At 55.0% G+C, this 17,320-nt stretch overlaps 2 protein-coding genes across 16 annotated transcripts in view; one reads left to right on the forward strand and one right to left on the reverse strand.

Annotated features, from left to right (window-relative positions):
* The first annotated feature begins 2,167 nt into the window (after window positions 1-2,167).
* Window positions 2,168-4,976, forward strand: Pafah1b3 (platelet activating factor acetylhydrolase 1b catalytic subunit 3). 5 transcript variants are annotated; one of them, XM_017801439.2, is made up of 6 exons: window positions 2,168-2,280; window positions 2,641-2,734; window positions 2,919-3,008; window positions 3,678-3,794; window positions 3,879-4,001; window positions 4,652-4,976. In XM_017801439.2, exons 2-6 carry the CDS (start codon window positions 2,657-2,659, stop codon window positions 4,937-4,939), a joined length of 696 nt encoding a protein of 231 aa, XP_017656928.1. In that variant the 5' UTR covers window positions 2,168-2,280; window positions 2,641-2,656; the 3' UTR covers window positions 4,940-4,976. The 5 variants fall into 5 exon arrangements, with proteins under 5 accessions (XP_017656928.1, XP_008844644.1, XP_017656927.1 ...); XM_008846422.2 differs by lacking the exon at window positions 2,168-2,280 and adding an exon at window positions 2,366-2,490; XM_017801438.2 differs by lacking the exon at window positions 2,168-2,280 and adding an exon at window positions 2,370-2,521.
* Window positions 4,977-5,788: 812 nt separating this feature from the next.
* Window positions 5,789-17,320, reverse strand: part of Cic (capicua transcriptional repressor) — a 26,958-nt gene continuing 15,426 nt past the window's right edge. For 2 of the 11 annotated variants that reach the window (XM_017801441.2, XM_017801440.2), the window contains exons 3-21: window positions 14,938-15,087; window positions 14,618-14,852; window positions 14,401-14,530; window positions 14,131-14,313; window positions 13,884-14,049; window positions 12,884-13,086; window positions 12,568-12,793; window positions 12,082-12,185; window positions 10,571-11,792; window positions 10,295-10,482; window positions 9,482-9,603; window positions 9,184-9,350; window positions 8,793-9,083; window positions 8,367-8,686; window positions 7,721-7,965; window positions 7,468-7,622; window positions 7,252-7,383; window positions 6,882-7,013; window positions 5,791-6,797 (exon numbers count right to left, since the gene is read on the reverse strand). In XM_017801441.2, coding sequence (XP_017656930.1) covers window positions 6,430-6,797; window positions 6,882-7,013; window positions 7,252-7,383; window positions 7,468-7,622; window positions 7,721-7,965; window positions 8,367-8,686; window positions 8,793-9,083; window positions 9,184-9,350; window positions 9,482-9,603; window positions 10,295-10,482; window positions 10,571-11,792; window positions 12,082-12,185; window positions 12,568-12,793; window positions 12,884-13,086; window positions 13,884-14,049; window positions 14,131-14,313; window positions 14,401-14,530; window positions 14,618-14,852; window positions 14,938-15,087 — 4,739 coding nt within the window. In that variant the 3' untranslated portion in view covers window positions 5,791-6,429. Of the gene's footprint in view, window positions 6,798-6,881; window positions 7,014-7,251; window positions 7,384-7,467; window positions 7,623-7,720; window positions 7,966-8,366; window positions 8,687-8,792; window positions 9,084-9,183; window positions 9,351-9,481; window positions 9,604-10,294; window positions 10,483-10,570; window positions 11,793-12,081; window positions 12,186-12,567; window positions 12,794-12,883; window positions 13,087-13,883; window positions 14,050-14,130; window positions 14,314-14,400; window positions 14,531-14,617; window positions 14,853-14,937; window positions 15,088-17,073; window positions 17,315-17,320 lie in introns of those variants that run through there. The other 9 variants (XM_008846425.3, XM_008846424.2, XM_008846423.3 and 6 more) reach the window with 9 other exon arrangements.

Consider the following 17,320-nt stretch of genomic DNA (forward strand, 5'->3'; position numbering starts at 1 on the left):
TATATATATATAAAGATTTACCAGACAAAAAGGGACCTCAAGTGGAGAAAGTTTAAGAAGCCCTATTTATAGTTCAAGGTCATTCTCAGGCCAGCCCAATCTACATGAGACGGTGCCTCAAAATAAAATAAAATAATGGGGGCTGGAGAGATGGCTCAGTGGTTAAGAGCACGGTCTTGCAGGGGACCCGGGTTCAATTCCCATCACCCACATGGTGACCAACAACCATCTGTAACTCCAGCTCCAGGGACTCCAACACCCTCTTCTGATCTCTGCAGGTACCGTACAACATGGGTGCACCTACCTACAAGCAAGCAACACACTCATACACATACATAATAAAATAAAATAAAATAAATCCCTGTTCTTGGGGCTGGAGAGATGGCTCACCAGTTAAGAGCACTGGCTGCTCTTGCAGAGGACCCACGTTCAAATCCCAGCACCAATATGGTGGCTAACAATCATCTGTAACTCCAGTTCCAGGGGCTCTGATGCCCTCTTCTGTTCTCCTAGGGCACTGCATGACACAGGTGCACATACATACATGCAGGCATAACACTCACTCATACACATAAAATAAAAATAGATAAACCAAAAAAAAGTTTAAAAAGAATTGTTGTTCTGAAAAACCCTAAGCCCTCAAAGTCCTTGGGCTTTTGGGGTCATATCTCCCCAACACTTGTATAAAGCCAGGATCTAACCCATTCATGCAATGTTTTTCAGCAGGTACTGTACTTGTCCAATAGTGACTATACACGAGGCCCAGATCCTGGGAAATGGATTGAGACAGAATATGAACTCAATAAGTAAAACTCATCTCTGTTTCTGTATCCACCTAACCAGAAGGAATGGATAAAATGGGAAGATCCAACCTGGAGGTGAGGCTGCAGGAAAATAACTAGGACATTTAGGGGAGAGACCCCAGAGATCTGAGAAACACTGGGGTTTGAGATTAATTTGAGCAGAGGGAAGAAAGGGTATGACCCTAAGTGGCCTTGGCTATGGATAAGGGTTTCAGAGTCCAGACCCACTCAACTGAAGCTGTTGGTGGAACTTTGTATTTAGAGAGGGGAGCAGAGGCCACAGATGTGCAAGATGATCTGTGGAAGGGATGCCAGGCTGGACCTGGGCTGGGTCCTGCAGCCATCTCCAATTTCTGTTCTCTTTCTGTACCTTCTTCTACCTTCCCGCATAGATCCTTTGGTGCCCTGAATGCATAAAGATAGGTAGTTGAGATTTTGTGCCATTAAAAAACCTAGTGCTAGCCAGGCCTACTGGCACGTGCCTTTAGCCCCAGCACTGGGGACCCAGAGGCAGGTGGATCTCTGTGAGATGGAGAGCCTGGTCTACATAGAGAGTTCCAGGTCAGCCAGCTAGGGATACAAGGAGATTCTGTCTCAAAAAGACAAAAAAATAAAATATAAAATAAAGGCTGGAGCCAGGCGTGGTGCCGCCTTTAATCCCAGCATTCAGGAGGCAGAGGCAGGCAGATCTCTGTAAGTTCAAGGCCAGCCTGGTCCCCATAGTGAATCCAGGACAGCTGGAGCAACAGGGAGACCCTGTCTCAAAAAGACCAAAAAATAAAATAAAAGCCGGGTGTGGTGGCGCATGCCTTTAATCCCAGCACTTGGGAGGCAGAAGCAGGCGGATATTTGTGAGTTCGAGGCCAGCCTGGTGTACACAGTGAGTTCCAGGCCAGCTGGGGATACAAGGAGATCCCCTGTCTCAAAACAGTCCATTCACTCTTTCAGCAACATGGACCAGATCACACACGGACCTGTGGGGACCCGCACTGGCTCACAGCTTCATTGTTTTCATATCTCCAAACCAAAGAGTGTTAGGTGATTTATTTATGGCTTTTATTTTTTACATCATTTTTATTCTCCTATTCTGATCATCATATGTAGACTTTATAACACTGATCTTTGCTTTTTTTTTTTTTTTGAAATGTTTCATCTTTGAGGAGAATGGTGAGATGACTGCCTTTGTAAGCCATACTGTGTCAGGACTAGTCATTTCTTGAGCCTTCTATTAGTGTAACAATGTGTGTGTGTGTGTGTGTGTGTGTGTGTGTGTGTGTGTGTGTGTGTGTGTGCATGCATCCACACACACACACACACACACACACACACACACACACACACACACACACACACACACACACACACACACACACACACACCCGTAGATGGGCCCTTCCGGAGTTTTCTGGCCCTACAGCTAATGGTTCCTTTCTCCCAGGAAGAGCGCTAGTTTCCCTGCTCACGCCTAGCTTTTCAGGTACACTGCCCCTCCCCGTGACGCCAGTGGGTGGTTCCTCCCTCGTTGTCCTCCCCTGCCACGGGCGCCAGATGGTCTAGCCTGCCCCTCCTCCAGGGCCGGGGTGCGCCAGCCACCGAGTGGTCCCGGCGGGAAGCGCCGGACGAGCCCACTGCGCGGCCTCCGTGGGGGAGCCGAGAGTATCCAGTTCCACCTCCTTCCTAAGTCAAGGTTTCCACTCCAGGAAAGGAGGTGGCGCCCTGTGGGTCCTTCTTGGGGAGCTTGCAAGCTTCGGAACCGTCCATTGTGGCGGGCGGAGGAGGGCGTGGCGGGGCCACCTCCGCGAGCATCCCCAGGCGGACCCCACGGTCTCATCCACAGGGGCTGCAGAGTCACGATGAGCGGGGAGGACAACCCAGCCAGCAAGCCCACGCCGGTGCAGGATGCGCAGGGAGACGGGCGTTGGATGTCGCTGGTGAGGGAGCCGGCCCGCGGTACTCGGGTGGGAGCGTGGGAAGGCTTCCGGGGAACCGCCGGGGTCGTGGCGTCCTTCCCTCAACCTGGATGGGAAGCCTAAAGGCCATCCGGGTGTTTCTGCCCGAGGGAGCGGGGCGGGGCGGGGCGTCGAGTCTGGGTGTGCCATTGACTTCTCCCTGCAGCACCATCGCTTCGTGGCGGACAGCAAAGACAAGGAACCCGAAGTCGTCTTCATCGGGGACTCCTTGGTTCAGCTAATGCACCAGTGTGAGGTAAGGCCTTTCCGACCTCCTCACTGACACTTTGAGCCCGGAACCCAAACCACCACACAAGGCAGGGGGAAGGAAAATGCGTCTGGATACTAAGAGTCTCGGTCTAAATGCAGCATTCATCAGAGGATGAAGTGTGTGCCCTGAGTTTGTCAGGTTGGGCTTGTGTATACCAAGACTTAAAATGAGGCTTTCTTTCAAGAATGCCCTAAGGTGAGGCCCTTTATTGTTTGCTTAAAGTAGACCAAGCCCTTCGAGGTTTACACAAAGCTATAATGCTTTCCAGAAAGCAAAGGTCAGTTGTAACGGTGTTCTGCAAAGAGAGTCAATCATAATATCTTTCCACTTAGAAAGGTTTAGTCATAATGGCTTTCCTCACAGTAAGGTTCAGTCAGCTGTATTGCTGTTTTGATTCCGTGTATGGCTCAAGCAGATGAGATTGTCATAAAGTGAGTCTAACGTCTGTTTGAGTTTGGTTAATAAAGTGAGACTCTAATAGGTTTCCATGAAATGAGGTTCTACCATACTGGGGTTGGCTCAAGGTGAGATTTAACCAGACTGCTTCCATAAACCAAGGCTCTTTCAGTAGTGGCATTTGGTTAACGCCGGGACAGAGGGTGTTGGCTGGTACTGAGGATGCCCCAGGGTGCCTACATCATTTCTTATCCACAGATCTGGCGGGAGCTCTTCTCTCCTCTACATGCACTTAACTTTGGCATTGGTGGTGACAGCACACAGCATGTACTCTGGCGGCTGGAGAATGGGGAGCTAGAACACATCCGGCCCAAGGTGAGCAGGGCTTGAGTGGCGAGCTAACTAACACACCTTTTGCCTACTTCTTTACCACCACTCTTTGTACCACTCTTTCCGCAGATTGTGGTGGTCTGGGTGGGCACCAACAACCACAGCCACACAGCAGAGCAGGTGACTGGCGGCATCAAAGCCATCGTGCAACTGGTGAACAAACTGCAGCCCCAGGCCCGAGTGGTGGTGCTGGTGAGAGAGGCTAGAAGGGTGGGAAAGGAAGAGTGGCAGCTGAGTAAAGTGGCAAACACCCATAATCCCAGCACTCTGGAAGCTGAGGCAGGAGGATCATTATGGCATTTGAGGCCAGACTGGACAACACAGCAAGACCCTGTCTCAAAATAAAGGAAAACATGACAGTGTTATGAGCCCCCTAGATGTAGCTGTACCTGGCATAGTGCAGTGACTTTCCAGAAAAGTTTCTAAAAGTCTCTGATAGAAAACTGCTACACCCAGAAGGGTGGAGGATGTGTTCGGAGACCAGGTAGCCTTTGTTGCCCAAGGGAATGGCGGATATCCTGAGGGTGCTAAAAGACTCCAGAAGTTACCAGGCCTTCTTTGGGTGAATTTAGGCTTCCTAACTCTTAACTGGGATATTTCCTCCTTTGAAAGAGACCATTGACCCATCGTCATGATGTCTTTAATGAGCAATATTCAGAAAAACGCTGACATCTGGAAAGTTCTCATTGAATGGGAGCTGGGATTATCAGGAATTATCCATCTGTCTTCCCTACTTTCACATCCCTAGTATATTTTGCAGCTGAAACTTTATGGTGGGGGAGTGGACAGTTTGGCACAAAGAAGACGCTGATAATGACAAGAATCCTGGTGTGCCTCCTCAGGGCCTGCTTCCAAGGGGCCAGCACCCTAACCCACTTCGAGAGAAGAACCAACAGGTAAACCAGCTGGTACGGGCAGCACTTGCTGGCCACCCACGGGCCCACTTCTTGGATGCGGATCCTGGTTTCGTGCACTCTGATGGCACCATAAGCCACCATGACATGTACGACTACTTGCATCTGAGCCGCCTGGGATACACCCCTGTCTGCCGGGCCCTGCACTCCTTGCTTCTTCGTCTCCTGGCTCAAGACCAGGGCCAAGGTGTCCCTTTGCCGGAGGCCACGCCCTAAGCATCTGCCTTCCCACATTAAATTCTTCCTTCTTCCACTTTGTGTTTCCTGCTTTATTACTCAGCCTGTCTGGGTACCATGGTAAAATCCTTGTATTTTTCAGGGTGGTTCTAGTTCTGCCTGAGGCAGACATCATTAATCTATCAGGGCATTCTGCTTCTTGTAGTCAAGTGAATTTCCACTATCACAATAGTGTGCTTTGGGCAAGTGCTTCCAATTAGTAAACACTGGGTGAAACCAGTTTGCCATCATTACCCTGTTAGAATCAAGGTCTATCAGTAATCCCAGGAACAGTGTCCCAACAGTCAAATCCACCACTGAGCTGTCCCTTCAGACATATCCCAGCTGATACATAACTTTTCCCCTAGGTGGTGCTTCCTGACCTTATGGGCCCCCTTTCCGCTTCCTTTCCACTTCCAGTACTAGCCTCCACACAGGCTATGAATTAATTGTATCTCAGGGGTGCTCATCCTCTTACATGCCCCCCGTCCCCCAGTGCTGGCTCAGACCATATGGGAGCAGCAGGGGTCACTGAGGCAGCCCAATGCCCTGAACCAGCCTCAGGTGCTGTCTTGGAATGTTTGAAAAGGGGTAGTCTGCCTTTCTCAGAGCACAAGATCTCAATCCTTCCCCAAGCTGACGTTGGGTGGTCAGGCAGATAGATGGGCATCAAACGCAGACTGCACAGGCTACCTCAAAGGCAGGGCCCAAGGTCAACTGAATCCCTTCAGTGCTGGGGTAGTCTTAGAATTGATCTACCCTGTGAAAAGTATGCTACTCCACATTCACCTGGAGACAGGACTCAGAACCAACACCCTTCCCACTTGAGAGGAAGCCAGCAGCCACACAGGTGTGTTAAACAGCTTTAATTCTCGGTCATTGCGGCTTCTCGGCACAGTAAGAAATATTGCACATGATCAACATGTTTTGTTCTGGGGATGGGGACAATGGTAGGGGGAATCACCTTCTTAGAAAGTACAACCCAAGTTGGGAGGGCAGAGAGGGTGGGGAGAATCCTCCCCATGCCTGTGGCAAAGTGCAGGAGCCCCCCCACCCCAAACTAACCTGAGTCCAGCCCCTCTGGGGAAAAAGGGGGTGCATGAACTCCCCCCTACTCCACAGGCATTTCCCTGTGGCCCAAGGCTCACACTACCCTCCAGCTTGCAGCCCTCACATGAGCCATTTTGCATAAAGTACAAGTGAAAAGCTCTGAAGGTCACAAACTCCAGGTTATGTACAGGGGCTCAGTGGAGGGAGACTGTGTCCCTGCTTCTTCTCAGCTGCCCCCCAGCACAGGGAGGGAGCTGGAGGGAGGAAGTATATACAAAGGGAACAGGCTTCATTCCGTCCCAAACTGGAAAGGACGAAATGGCTTTATTGGGGAGGTCACTATCCCACCTTCCCACCCCCAATTCCTGCCACCTATATACTGTCCATGTTGTGGGAGTAGGGGGAGTACAGTGGGTTCCTGGGATTTTTTCAAGGGCCCCTCACCTGCCTGTGGCAGTTGTGGAGGGGCCGGAGGGAGGAGGGGAGGTCTGGGGGACCCCTTCCCAGCTAGGCTGTCCAGGCCCAGGCTCTGGGGGTGGAGGCAGTGGCGGGGCAGCTTGGGCAGTGCCAGAGTCCGAGCCAGGAGAGGTGGGGTCAGGGCCCCCAGCAGGGCTGGGAGTGGGGGCAGAAGTAGCAGCCGTGCCAGTGGGGGGTGGTCCAGGGAGAGGGGCTTCAGCTCCGGGGGGCTGTTCTGTGGGAGTGGCTGCCTGCATGATCTTCTGGCGCACCTCACGGATCTTCAACTGCAGACACACCTTGGATGGGAAGATGTCTGCATAGCGGGCCTGGAAGGCTGCTGTGGCCTGGGCTGGGGACAGAAAAGCAGTGAAGGCATGGTAAGATGTGTGCATGGGTCCCATGAGTGACTCCCAAAAGCCAAAGACCTGCTTACCTGATGGGAAGAAGCCATGGTCCTGGAAGAGCTGCATGACCAGGGCCCGGCGTTGGTCCAGGGTACGCCGCAGTGATGAGTAGGGCACCTTCTCATACTCCAGCTCCCCAAGCACATCCTCAGCTTCAGTACCTGCTCAGGCACAGAGGGCTCAGTCAAGGCTGCAGCAGAGACCCAATACTCCCTTGCTGGCATCAAAGTGCCCGCCAAGCCTCTGAGTTCTGGCTCACATTGGGGGGTCACAGAAGGGTCCGGCCCCAGATTACATGGTCTATTGGGGACTCCAGACCTACCCTTGACTGGCTGTCTCACCCTACTACCCTCATGACACCACCAAGCCTATGGGCCTGGGTCTTCAGAGCACTGGCACCTGTGCGGTCAAAGGTGAAGATGTCCCCCTCGCACTTTGCACTCTTGGGGGTGTTGGGCTCCGAGCTGCAGCTTGAGCGTCTCCTCATCTTGCGCTTGGGTGAGGTGGGGTCCTCAGGAGCCGAGTCCAAGTCTGGCCAAACAAAAGCAGGCTCAGCTCACTGGAGGTAACCCCCAGGTGTTCCCCCCACCTACTCAGGAGCCAGTGCTCGCCTACCAGTGGAGTTCTTCCTCTTCTTGCGGTAGGAGCCGAGGATGGCCCGGGGTGAGGTGGCCAGAGACTGTAAGGTGGGCGAGGGCAGCACCTCTTCTGGCCGAAACTCTGGCAGCTCAGCAAAGCGCTCTTCAAAGTCCACCTCTGACAGGACCCTGCTGGAAGGCCAGCAGAGTCACCCCCCCGGCCCTGGGTTGCAGCAGTCCCTTCTCCCGTCAACCCAGCACATTCCACCAAGCCCCAAGCCCCTGCTCACTTGTCCACAGAGTCAAAGGTCTTCTTCAGAGGTGGGGGCCGCACCTTCACCTTCTTGCCAGAACTAGCCACTTCCTTGCGCTCGGGTGTGTCCCCAGCCACCCTCCCACTGCTGCCCTCGCTGCTGCCACCAGGAGCTGTGGCTGGAGCTGGAGCTGGGCTGGGAGGAGTGGGAGGCTCCCCACGACTCTCCAGGCCCAACCCAGGGACACGCCAGTCTGAAGATGAGCTGGGGAATTTGCTGGCCTGGGATGGGGACCAGCAAGAACACAGGGTTTAGACGCAATGAGGTAAAAAAATCAAAACCAAACAGCAGGCATGGTGGCTGAAGCCTGTAATCCCAGCACCCAGTAGGACTGCCATGAGTATCAAACCAGCTTGGGCTACGGAGTGAGACCCAGTATCAAAGAGGAAAAAAAATATCCACCAGGCTAATCATCAGAAATAAGACAAATCTAACATGAGACAGACCCTTGGCTAGTTCCATGCCCTTAGGGGAACAAGATGTCCAGGATGCAGGCCCCAAACAGAAGGGGATGTAACAGGCAGGCAGGAGACACAGAGACATGAAAGGAAACAGAGAGCAGAAAAATAAAGCAGCAGGCAGAGTCCAGCACAGGGAGCCCCACGGCCAGCTATATACTCACAGGCTCAGGGCCTTTGGTGCCAGGTCGTTCCTCAGCAGGCAAGGGTAGTGGGGGGCTGCTCCGGGCAGTGGGAGGCCAGGTTTCTGGGGGTGGTGGAGGGGGTGGTGTGGGCTGCCCCTCAAGCTCTGACTCTTGGGCAGTTGACTCTCGGGCTGGGCCAGACTCCAGAGGCTGCCGGGGTGTAGGGCCAGCCCGCCCAATGGCACCTGATTCAAAAGAACCCACAGGAATGCTGGCAATGGCCGCCTTCACCTTCTGGGGGGCCTTTGGGCTGGGCCGCTGGGCCTTGGGGGCCACTAAGCTGTAGGTCATAGAGCCTGCTGGTAGGGAAAAGAACATTTGCTGAGTCAGGACTCACTGAAACCCATTCCCTAGATTTCCCTAACTCACACAAACCCTGCCCTAGATTGCTGCTGCGACACCCACCTGTGGCACTAGGGAAAGGACTAGTGGGGGCTGGGGTGGCAGTGGCAGGGGCTGGTGGGCCCTTGGGCAGAATGGTAGCAGCAGGTGGGGTGGTGCTGGTGGCCACAGTGTAGACCAGGCTTGGAGGAGCTTGGGAAGGTGGGGCCAGAGGTGCTGAGGTGGGTGCAGGGCTGCCAGGGTAAAATGCTGTTATGACGGGACCTCCAGGAGCTGTGCAGGCAGGAGGCAGCTGGGGACTGGGCACAGGTGACACGCCCACCTGGCCAGGAGCCAGCAGTGGGGCTTGGCCTGCTGAAAGACAGAGAAAATGAAACAGGGAACCGAGATAGGGTCTGAAGATGTCTCAACCCCACCCTGGGTTCTTAGCCCTGCCTAGCAGGCCTGCCCTCACCTGAGAGCAGGGGCTGTACGAAGGCAGGACCACTGGGCCCCAGCGAAGTGAAGCCCAGTGCTACGGAGCTGGCGGGGCCATAGGAGGTCACTGTTCCAGCCTGACTGGATGCAGGGCTGGTACCCAGAGGCAGTGTGTGCCCACCTGCTGACTGCACATAGGTGATTCTGCCACAGGAGAGGAAAGGGGAGGAGTGAAGTGGACTGGCCCAGCCTCACCACACCCCATCCTATCCCATGCCACCCCACCGCACTCTAGGTCTGGCCTGGAATGAGGGAAAGGGCTTAGTTTGGCTCACCTTGTAGAGGAGGGCAACAGGACCTTCTGAGGCTGTGATGTGGGTCCAGGGAGCGTGGCTGGACTCAGGGGTGGCACCAGGCCGCTTGGTGTGCTCACAGGCACAGGAGTCAGCTGGATGATCTGTGGGTAAAAGTACCCACAGACTAGGTAAGCTGCGACCCAAGAGGGAACAGGGAAGACTAAGACCTAGGATTCAGGCTAAACAAAAGCAGAAAACTCAAAACCAAGGATCAAGCCAGTATAGAAAAAGACAACGGCAAGATGAGGAAGATCTAAAGAGGTAGATATTGAACACCTGAAAAAACAAAACAAACCACCGGGTTGCAAAGACACTAATAAAGAGCAAGCAGATGCGTGCAGATCTTCACTGCTAAGCCTGCCTCCTGAGCTCTGATCGCAAACCCTCACTTTTCCTTTTCACCCTTCTACGCCTTCTTGGGACACTGACCAAAACCCTAAGCATGCTGCCAAGTTCGCACGCTCAGCTTTCTCATTGTTTCTCTGCACACCCCAACTCCTTTTCTACACCTTACAGACCTCCCCCTCTGACTCTAACCCAGAAGGCTTCACTTTCTCTCTTCCTCTTCACCTCCCTCCTGTCAGCAATTGTCAAGATTTATAGCTTGCTTGCCTTTTTTAATTTCAGACTGTAATAAGACAATCCTGAAGCTTCAAATACACTGATAAGAAAAAGAGCAAGACAGAGCCCGACAGATGGAAAAGTAAACAGGAAGGCAGACAGACACAGGTGGGACACAAAGATGACACCAGTACTGAGGAAGAAGTGGGGCCACAGCCTCAGTGCCCTTACCTTGCTAGGCTGCTGGGCACCATTTTGCACAGGTACTGAAAAAGGTGAGCTCACCAGGGGCAGCGGCTGGCCAGCTCCTCCACCTCGAACTGACATGCTAGAGGCAGCCAGGGGCACTAGCACCTTCCCAGGCAGCAGCTGGGCTGAGCCACCTGGAGGTGGGGCCTGGACGGGAGAAACTGACTGGGCTAGAAGAGGCAACAAAGGAGGAACAGTTATAAGAACACCCAACAGGTCTCTGACCCAAATCCCTATACTGCCCAACCCAGGTCTCACCTTTAGGGGGTGGGGCGGAAGGAACGGACTGCAGGATGGGGATGCCAGCAGTGGGTGCAGTGGCAGCCAGGACCTTGCCATTGGTAGAAGTGCCCGGAGGAAGGGTGAAACGGATGCTGGTGGTGGGTGCAGGGCCACTAGGAGCTGCTGTCTTGGTCCCAGGGGCTGGGGCTGGAGCAGGTGCCACTTGAAGTTGCTGGGGTAGTGTGGGGAGGATGTACTGCACCTGTGTGATTCCCCCAGCCTTGCCCAGGGCACCTGGTTGCAGGATGCCCAGGGGTACTGGCCCATTTGGGCCACTCCCAGCTCCTGCTCCTGAGCCTGCAGTGGTTGCACTGCCTGGGGCCCCCTGGGCAATGAACTGAACAGCAGGGGGTGCAGGGGCCCCATAGCCTGGGGTACCCACCAGCAGATTGGTGACAGTGGCAGGTGCCTTCCCCACAGTACCCAGGAGGGATCCAGCTACCAAGTGTGGAGCTGGTGAGGTGGCTGCTGCTGACTTCTTGTCTGAATACACTAAGCTGACACCCAATGGGGAGCCCCCAGGCACCCGAGACCCAGTGCCCATTTCAGTCTTGGCACCTGCTGTGTCATTTGAAGGTGCCTCAGCCCGACCAGAGGTGGGGAAGGGCTTAGAGGCAATGGGCACAGGAGTGCTGCTGACAGGCCGCACCACATTGGTGACCATAGTAGCAGCAGGGCGGGACAGGGGAGCTGCTGAGGACCCATAAGCCAGTGAAGGGGCTGGGGCTGAGGGCACTCGTGTTCCACTGCCCTCCCGCTCCTCCTTGCTTGGAGGCAGGACCAGTGTCTGTAGGATGTTTCCTCCCCCGCTGGGGGGTGCTGCAATGACAGAGGGGCCTGGTGGCTCCAGGCTGCCAACACTTTCAGGTCTCTTGCGCCGGAAAGTGGCAGGATCCGTAGGGAGAAACCGAGTGGCCTTGGAAGATGTTGCTGGGCCCCCAGCCCCAGGAGGTGGGGGTCGTAGTGGGCCCGCTGCACTGCCGTGACCAGACTCCTGGGCCTTGAAGGATCCAGAGCCCAGTGAGAAGGAGGTGGCGACTGAGGTGGAAGCAGGTGAGGAGGAGGAAGGGGTGGGACCGTAGCCTTTGCTGAAGGCTGCCGGTGGATCCGGGGGCCCTGGTGGCTCAGGGTCCAGGGTTGAACGGCAATGGGTAAAGGAGGAGCGGATGACAGGTGAGAATACTTTGCGGCCAAAGCCCTGGGTCAAAAAAAATAGAGACACACCCAAGTCAGGGAAGTACATGCACTAGACACCCACACCCACACCCACCCCAGGAACCCTATTTATACCTGTCAGCCAGGCCAGCCTAAAGCATCTCTGCCAGCTGAAGGCCAGCTCGTCCTATCCTAGATGTGACTCAACTCCCCATAAGGCCAAGTAGCTTGTTCTCCAGACCTGAGTCTCCCCCGGGTCAAACATACAGGAGCATTCTCCTCTGCTAGGAGTTACAGGACAACACCATGGCCCAGGCCCCAACAAGCCTCACCTTGTTGCCCTCTGGGTCCTCCCCAGAGCTGTCTCCACTCTCACTGTCAGTTACCCGCTCCTTGCACTTGAGATCAATGTCAGTGGTGGCAAAGCTGTCATCAGCTGAGGGAACAGAGAACAGCATAGGCAAGGGAAAGAGTACAGAGCTACCCAGGAGGAAGAGTATGGAACAGATCTGGGTTCTGGCCTCAGCTTTGCCCCAAGTGGTTAAGCCAGTATTGGTGAGGAGGCTAGTCCTGAGCCCAGGGTTGTGCGCACCTGCCCAATGCAGGGGCTGAAACGTAGGTAGGAAAGAGCATCTAGCGCTCTGCTATGATGCCCCGTGTCCTCACGTTTCCTAACACAGGTGGGAGCTTCTTTGGCAGAACTGATAGTATAAACAAGCATGGAAAAAAAACTGAAGGAGCCCAGGATCCTGGATTCTGCCCACTCGGAGCCTTTGCCTATGGGTCCCCAACAGGATTCTAAGCACTGCCCTACTCACCAATGACATCATCATCCCCTTCCTCCTCGCAGATGACCATACGCTCCTCATCACTGGTCATGTCCTCACTAGCTGCACGCTGGGAACGGGAGGCTCGGGAGGCCAACAGTGGGGGCCGCCCACTAGCCGTCAAGGTAGCCCCCTCACCAGGAGCTGCGAAAGGTCCTGGAGCGCCATACTGGGGGGAAGGCTTTGGGCCAGAGTATGATGTGGGGCCAGAAACCATCTGTAGGACAGATGGCAAGAAAGTTCAGCTGGGTCTGTTGCCTTGAGCAGCCCTCCCTAGCTCACCTCCCTGCTGGCCTGCACCCCAAACCTGTGTCAGTTCTTGTAGTGCCTGGCTATCTACTTCCCCACCATCAAGACTGTGCACCCCGCTGTGAGAGAAGGCTCGAGGTCGGGCTGAGCCAGGTCCTCCAACTGCATGTAGCCTTTCTGTTCCACAGGGGCCACTCCCCGGAGCCTTGGTGTCTGAGCTCAAGAGTGTCTGGGCTGCAACGGACAGGAGCTCAGAGGACACTGTAAAGCAGAAGGTGTGGGGGCTGTCACAGAGTCAGGCCACCTGGACTGGCCCAACTACCCACAGACGTTTACAGGTCCTGAGCAGAAGCAGGCTGGAATTCCTGGGTCACCTGGTAGAGACAAAGCACCAACTACCAGCCTAAATATCCTTTGTGCAAGTTTCTGTCCTCTGGGCCCACAGGAACAAGCCCATTCCCTGGAAGCAGTGTTTCAAGTAAGCAAGCCTGGACATTATTAGTCCACACAGTTAGCTAGTCTGAGCCTCAGTCAGCGTTCCTAGGGCAGAGAGGCAGTAAGTAATATCCCACTCTCAGAGGGCCATAGCCACAAAAATCACACCCAGAAAGTACCCCAGAACCTCTAGAAGCAACCAACTGGGGCAAGGTGAGTGGAAATGACTCTGTAGACTTCAGGAGCCAACCAAGCTAGGGTTCAAATGCTGGCTGTAGCACTTTCTAGCTTGTGACATTAAGCAAGTGACCTCTAAGACTATTTCCTCATCTGGAAATGGGGTCTGAATTTTGAGTCTGAGACAATACCAGCTGCATGTTTGTTAACATGTAGTAAATGCTCAATAAATAGCAGCTGGTAATAAAATTTGTTTGGATCAGTATCTGAATCTCCATCTCCCCGGCTCATTCACATAAAACAATTGCCAGTTCCTTTATACATAAGAGTCCTCAAAAGCAACAAAGGAGACAGAAGCTGCTCGGGTAAGGGGTGAGCAAACAAGGGGAAAGCTGGCTGCTCTCAGGGAGAGGTGGCAGGGTGGGAGAGCCAAGGAGCTAACTAACCCCCAGGGGCAGCAGCAGTTCCCGTCTCCGACATGCTCCGCTCCCGTGTCTCCTTGTGCCCTCCTGCCAGCCCCAGGCTCGTGGGCTTGGCCTCCGAGCTGGACTTCTTTCGGTCCTTGTTGCACCACTTCCAATCTGGGTGGGCCTTGAAGTGGGCCTCTTTCACCTGGCAGGAAAGGGCAGGGCGAGTCTTCACTCACCGCCCTGCCAGAGGGTACTGGGAGGAACCAAGGAGAAGAGGCATTACCTGGAAAGCCAGATCGTGGTATTTCTGCTTCTCCTTGGGCCCCAGGGCATACCACCACTCGCCCAGGATCTTGCTGACAGTCCGGTTGTCCTGGTTGGGGTGCCGCTGGTGGACAAGGGCCCGGTGCCGCTTGCTGAAGATCATGAAGGCATTCATGGGCCGACGGATGTGGTCCTTTTCCCGCTGCAGTTAACATGGCAGGATGGTTAGGACTGGAGTACGGGCCTGGGTGGCCATGAGGGGAGCAGAGCTCATGTACAGAGGAAGCACCTTATTGGGACTTCTTCCATCCTTCTCAGAAGATGAATCTCGTTCCTTGGGCAGGGCACTCAGGGACTGGGTCCGACGCTTTCCAGGTGGCAGAGGCAACTGAATCTCAGGAGACATGATGGATAGGAAGCTGTTGGGAGCAGCATCAGGGACAGTGAGGAGCACATGTCTAGTTCCACCCTCTCCCCCAACCTGTTCCAGGCCTTGGAGCACTCACGCATCATCATGATCACTCTCTGTCTCACTGTCCAGACGGGGCTCTCCTGGGGGACCGGTGGCCTCCTCCTCAGTAGTTGGAGGGGGACCTTTACCAGGATCCACGCCCCCCAAAGTAAGTGGGGGTCCAGGCCCTGGACTCTCAGGGCATGTGGCTCCAGGGGGCCGTCCAGGGTCAGCACTCCCTGTCCCTCCTGGTGGCTGCTCATGAGCAACAGCAGCTGATTCAGCAGGTTCTGGGAACAGAGAGGTGACTCAAGAGGGCTCCTTGGCTATCTGGAGCCCCCATCCCCAAGCACTCCGATAGTCCCCACCCCTTACCTTTGCTTTGGTTGGAGGCCACCGGGTGGCTGGCAGGTTGCTGGGCCTCACTAGGCTGCACAGAGGGGTCTGGCTGACTGGGTGCCAGGAAGGGGACTAAGGAGTGCCAGGGGAACACAGCCACAGAGCGAGGTTCCACATTTGTCCACACTGTGGGAAGGAGCCATGTGAGCTGGGCACCAGTAGAGCTTAGCCCTGAACCTCCCCAACTCAAACTCTTCCCCAACCTGGGTGAGGTGACTCCACCCTGTCTTTATACCCGCTTCCCCATCCCCAGGGCCTCTTAGGCCAGTCAGTGAGATGTCACTCAGGAAAAACTCCTTCCCGAGAGGTGTCTAGATTTATAAAACAGAAAACAGAAGCAGGGAAGGGAAGGGAAACAGTGCTCATGTCCCACTCCTCCCTCCCAACCTCCACAGCCCTGCCACCAGGGACCAAGCCAGAGGAACTGGCTTCCGTCACAAACCAGGTCACTCTCAGCTTTCATTCCCCACTCTGATGTCCTACGATCTCTACAGGGCTGGACACCCCCACCTCATGCCACCATTCTCAGCACCCATGCTACCATCTGACATAGCCCCTCACCTTGGCCTCACACTCCCTTCTTCCATTCCTGAGGTAGGTAGGTAGCCCCATCTCCCCGTCTCTATCCATTCCCAGGGCCCACGATCTCACACAGCTGTATGGTGAGTTAACACCCTCCTTGCCTTTTGCTCCCAAAACCAATCCCCAGAAAGGCAAACTTGCCTTCCTGAGTAAGGTCCAGGTGGCACACTCTTCTGTCCCCTAAACATACTCCTACACCTACCAAGAAGTCTCCCTCCCTATAAACCCCTGGGCTTATCTCACTTTCAGTAACCAGCCTCCTGGGCCGGAAAGATGGGAGGGTGTGGTAAACTCCTTAGAAGAAAAAGGCAGGGACAATGGGACACAAGAGAACTGTTATAAGTCTGCCCAGAGAAAGCAAAAGTGCCAGGTGTTTCCTTGAGGTGATGGACAGGAAGACAATTCTCTCACCAAGGGGATACTGGGGTTCCAACATCCAGGCCCAGTTCCACCTGGGGGCTGGGTGGAAATCTGCAGAGCCCTGGACCAAGAGCACCCGCTGGACCTGTGGAGCAAGCCTAGGCTATCAGTGGGCTTCCCCTCTCATTACCAGGCCACAGGGCTCCAGGGGAAGTGGAACCAGCAGAGCAGAGAGGCCCCTGCTTGGGGGAAAGAGGGAAAGAGGGAAGGAGGGACACGCCCTAGCACTGATCTCCATCATTCCCGGCCTCCCCCTGCTCCAGAGCAACCTGACCTGAGGTGACCTCCCCCCAATACCTTCAGAAACCTGGATTGGGGGAGCTCTGTGTGAAGAACTGGCTTCGGGATCTGATTCTGAGGGACTGACAAAAGAAAAGCAGCCCAGGAAAGAGGGAATAGGGATTAAAAAAAAAAAAAAAAAAAAAAAAGGAAGGCACTCCAGACTTTCTAACAACCCTGTCCCCTGCCCCCAATGTCCCAAAGCCTGCTGATTCTTCCAACCCCAAACAGCCTGCAAGGCCCTGGATCTGTTTCTATCTCCACAAAGATCTTTCTCATCAGAGCCTCCGAGCTTTCTGGGAAAAGAAGGGGGAGAGGCCCAGCAGACAATGGGACAGACCTTTGGTCCTACCTCTTTCAGGGTATGACTCTCCAGGTGTCCCTCTCTCCCACCCAAGCACATCAAGAATACTCCTGCCTGCAGTCTGTTCTGAGCAACGGGGCTTCCCTCACAAAACCTGCCCTTAGCGCACTGCTGGATACTCCCTCGTGTCCCCATTCCCAGTCTCCACCAGCAGGTTCCAGTCTGCTACTCCGCTAACCCGACTTCAGAGCCGTCACTCCGCAGCCCTCACCTCCCATCAGGCCGCATCTGTCCCGTCAGGCACTGAAGCCCACACCTGTCTTCAGGTACTGCCTACTCCTCACTCCACCGCTACTCTCACCTGCCGTCACTAAGCACTCGGCCGGCCGGGCCGGCCGGACTCCGTAACTTTGTCATCCCTTTACTCTCCCTCTGCCATGCGCGGTGCTACACACCATCACCGTTACTCCGCACTTAACACCCCGACACCTTGACCCCTGCAGTCCCAGGGCCCGGACGCTACTGACCGAACATGCCGAGGCCACGGGAGGCCGCGCCAGACGCGGGTATCAGGGGCCTGTGGGCCGAGTACATGGTCCGGAGCGGCGGGGGCCCGGCAGGGGCTCGCACCTCCTCAGCGGCCGACGCCGCTGCGCCCGCAGCCCGCTCTTTGGCCGTCGCCGCTCCGGCCCGGGGAGAGCGGGAGGCCGTCGCCGCATGCCCCCCCCCACGGCAGGCCCCTCCGGCCACCCCACGCGGGGGGTCTCCACCGGG

Source organism: Nannospalax galili, unplaced genomic scaffold (genome assembly GCF_000622305.1).
Source record: "Nannospalax galili isolate Female #2095 unplaced genomic scaffold, S.galili_v1.0 scaffold1623, whole genome shotgun sequence".
Taxonomy (NCBI): domain Eukaryota; kingdom Metazoa; phylum Chordata; class Mammalia; order Rodentia; family Spalacidae; genus Nannospalax; species Nannospalax galili.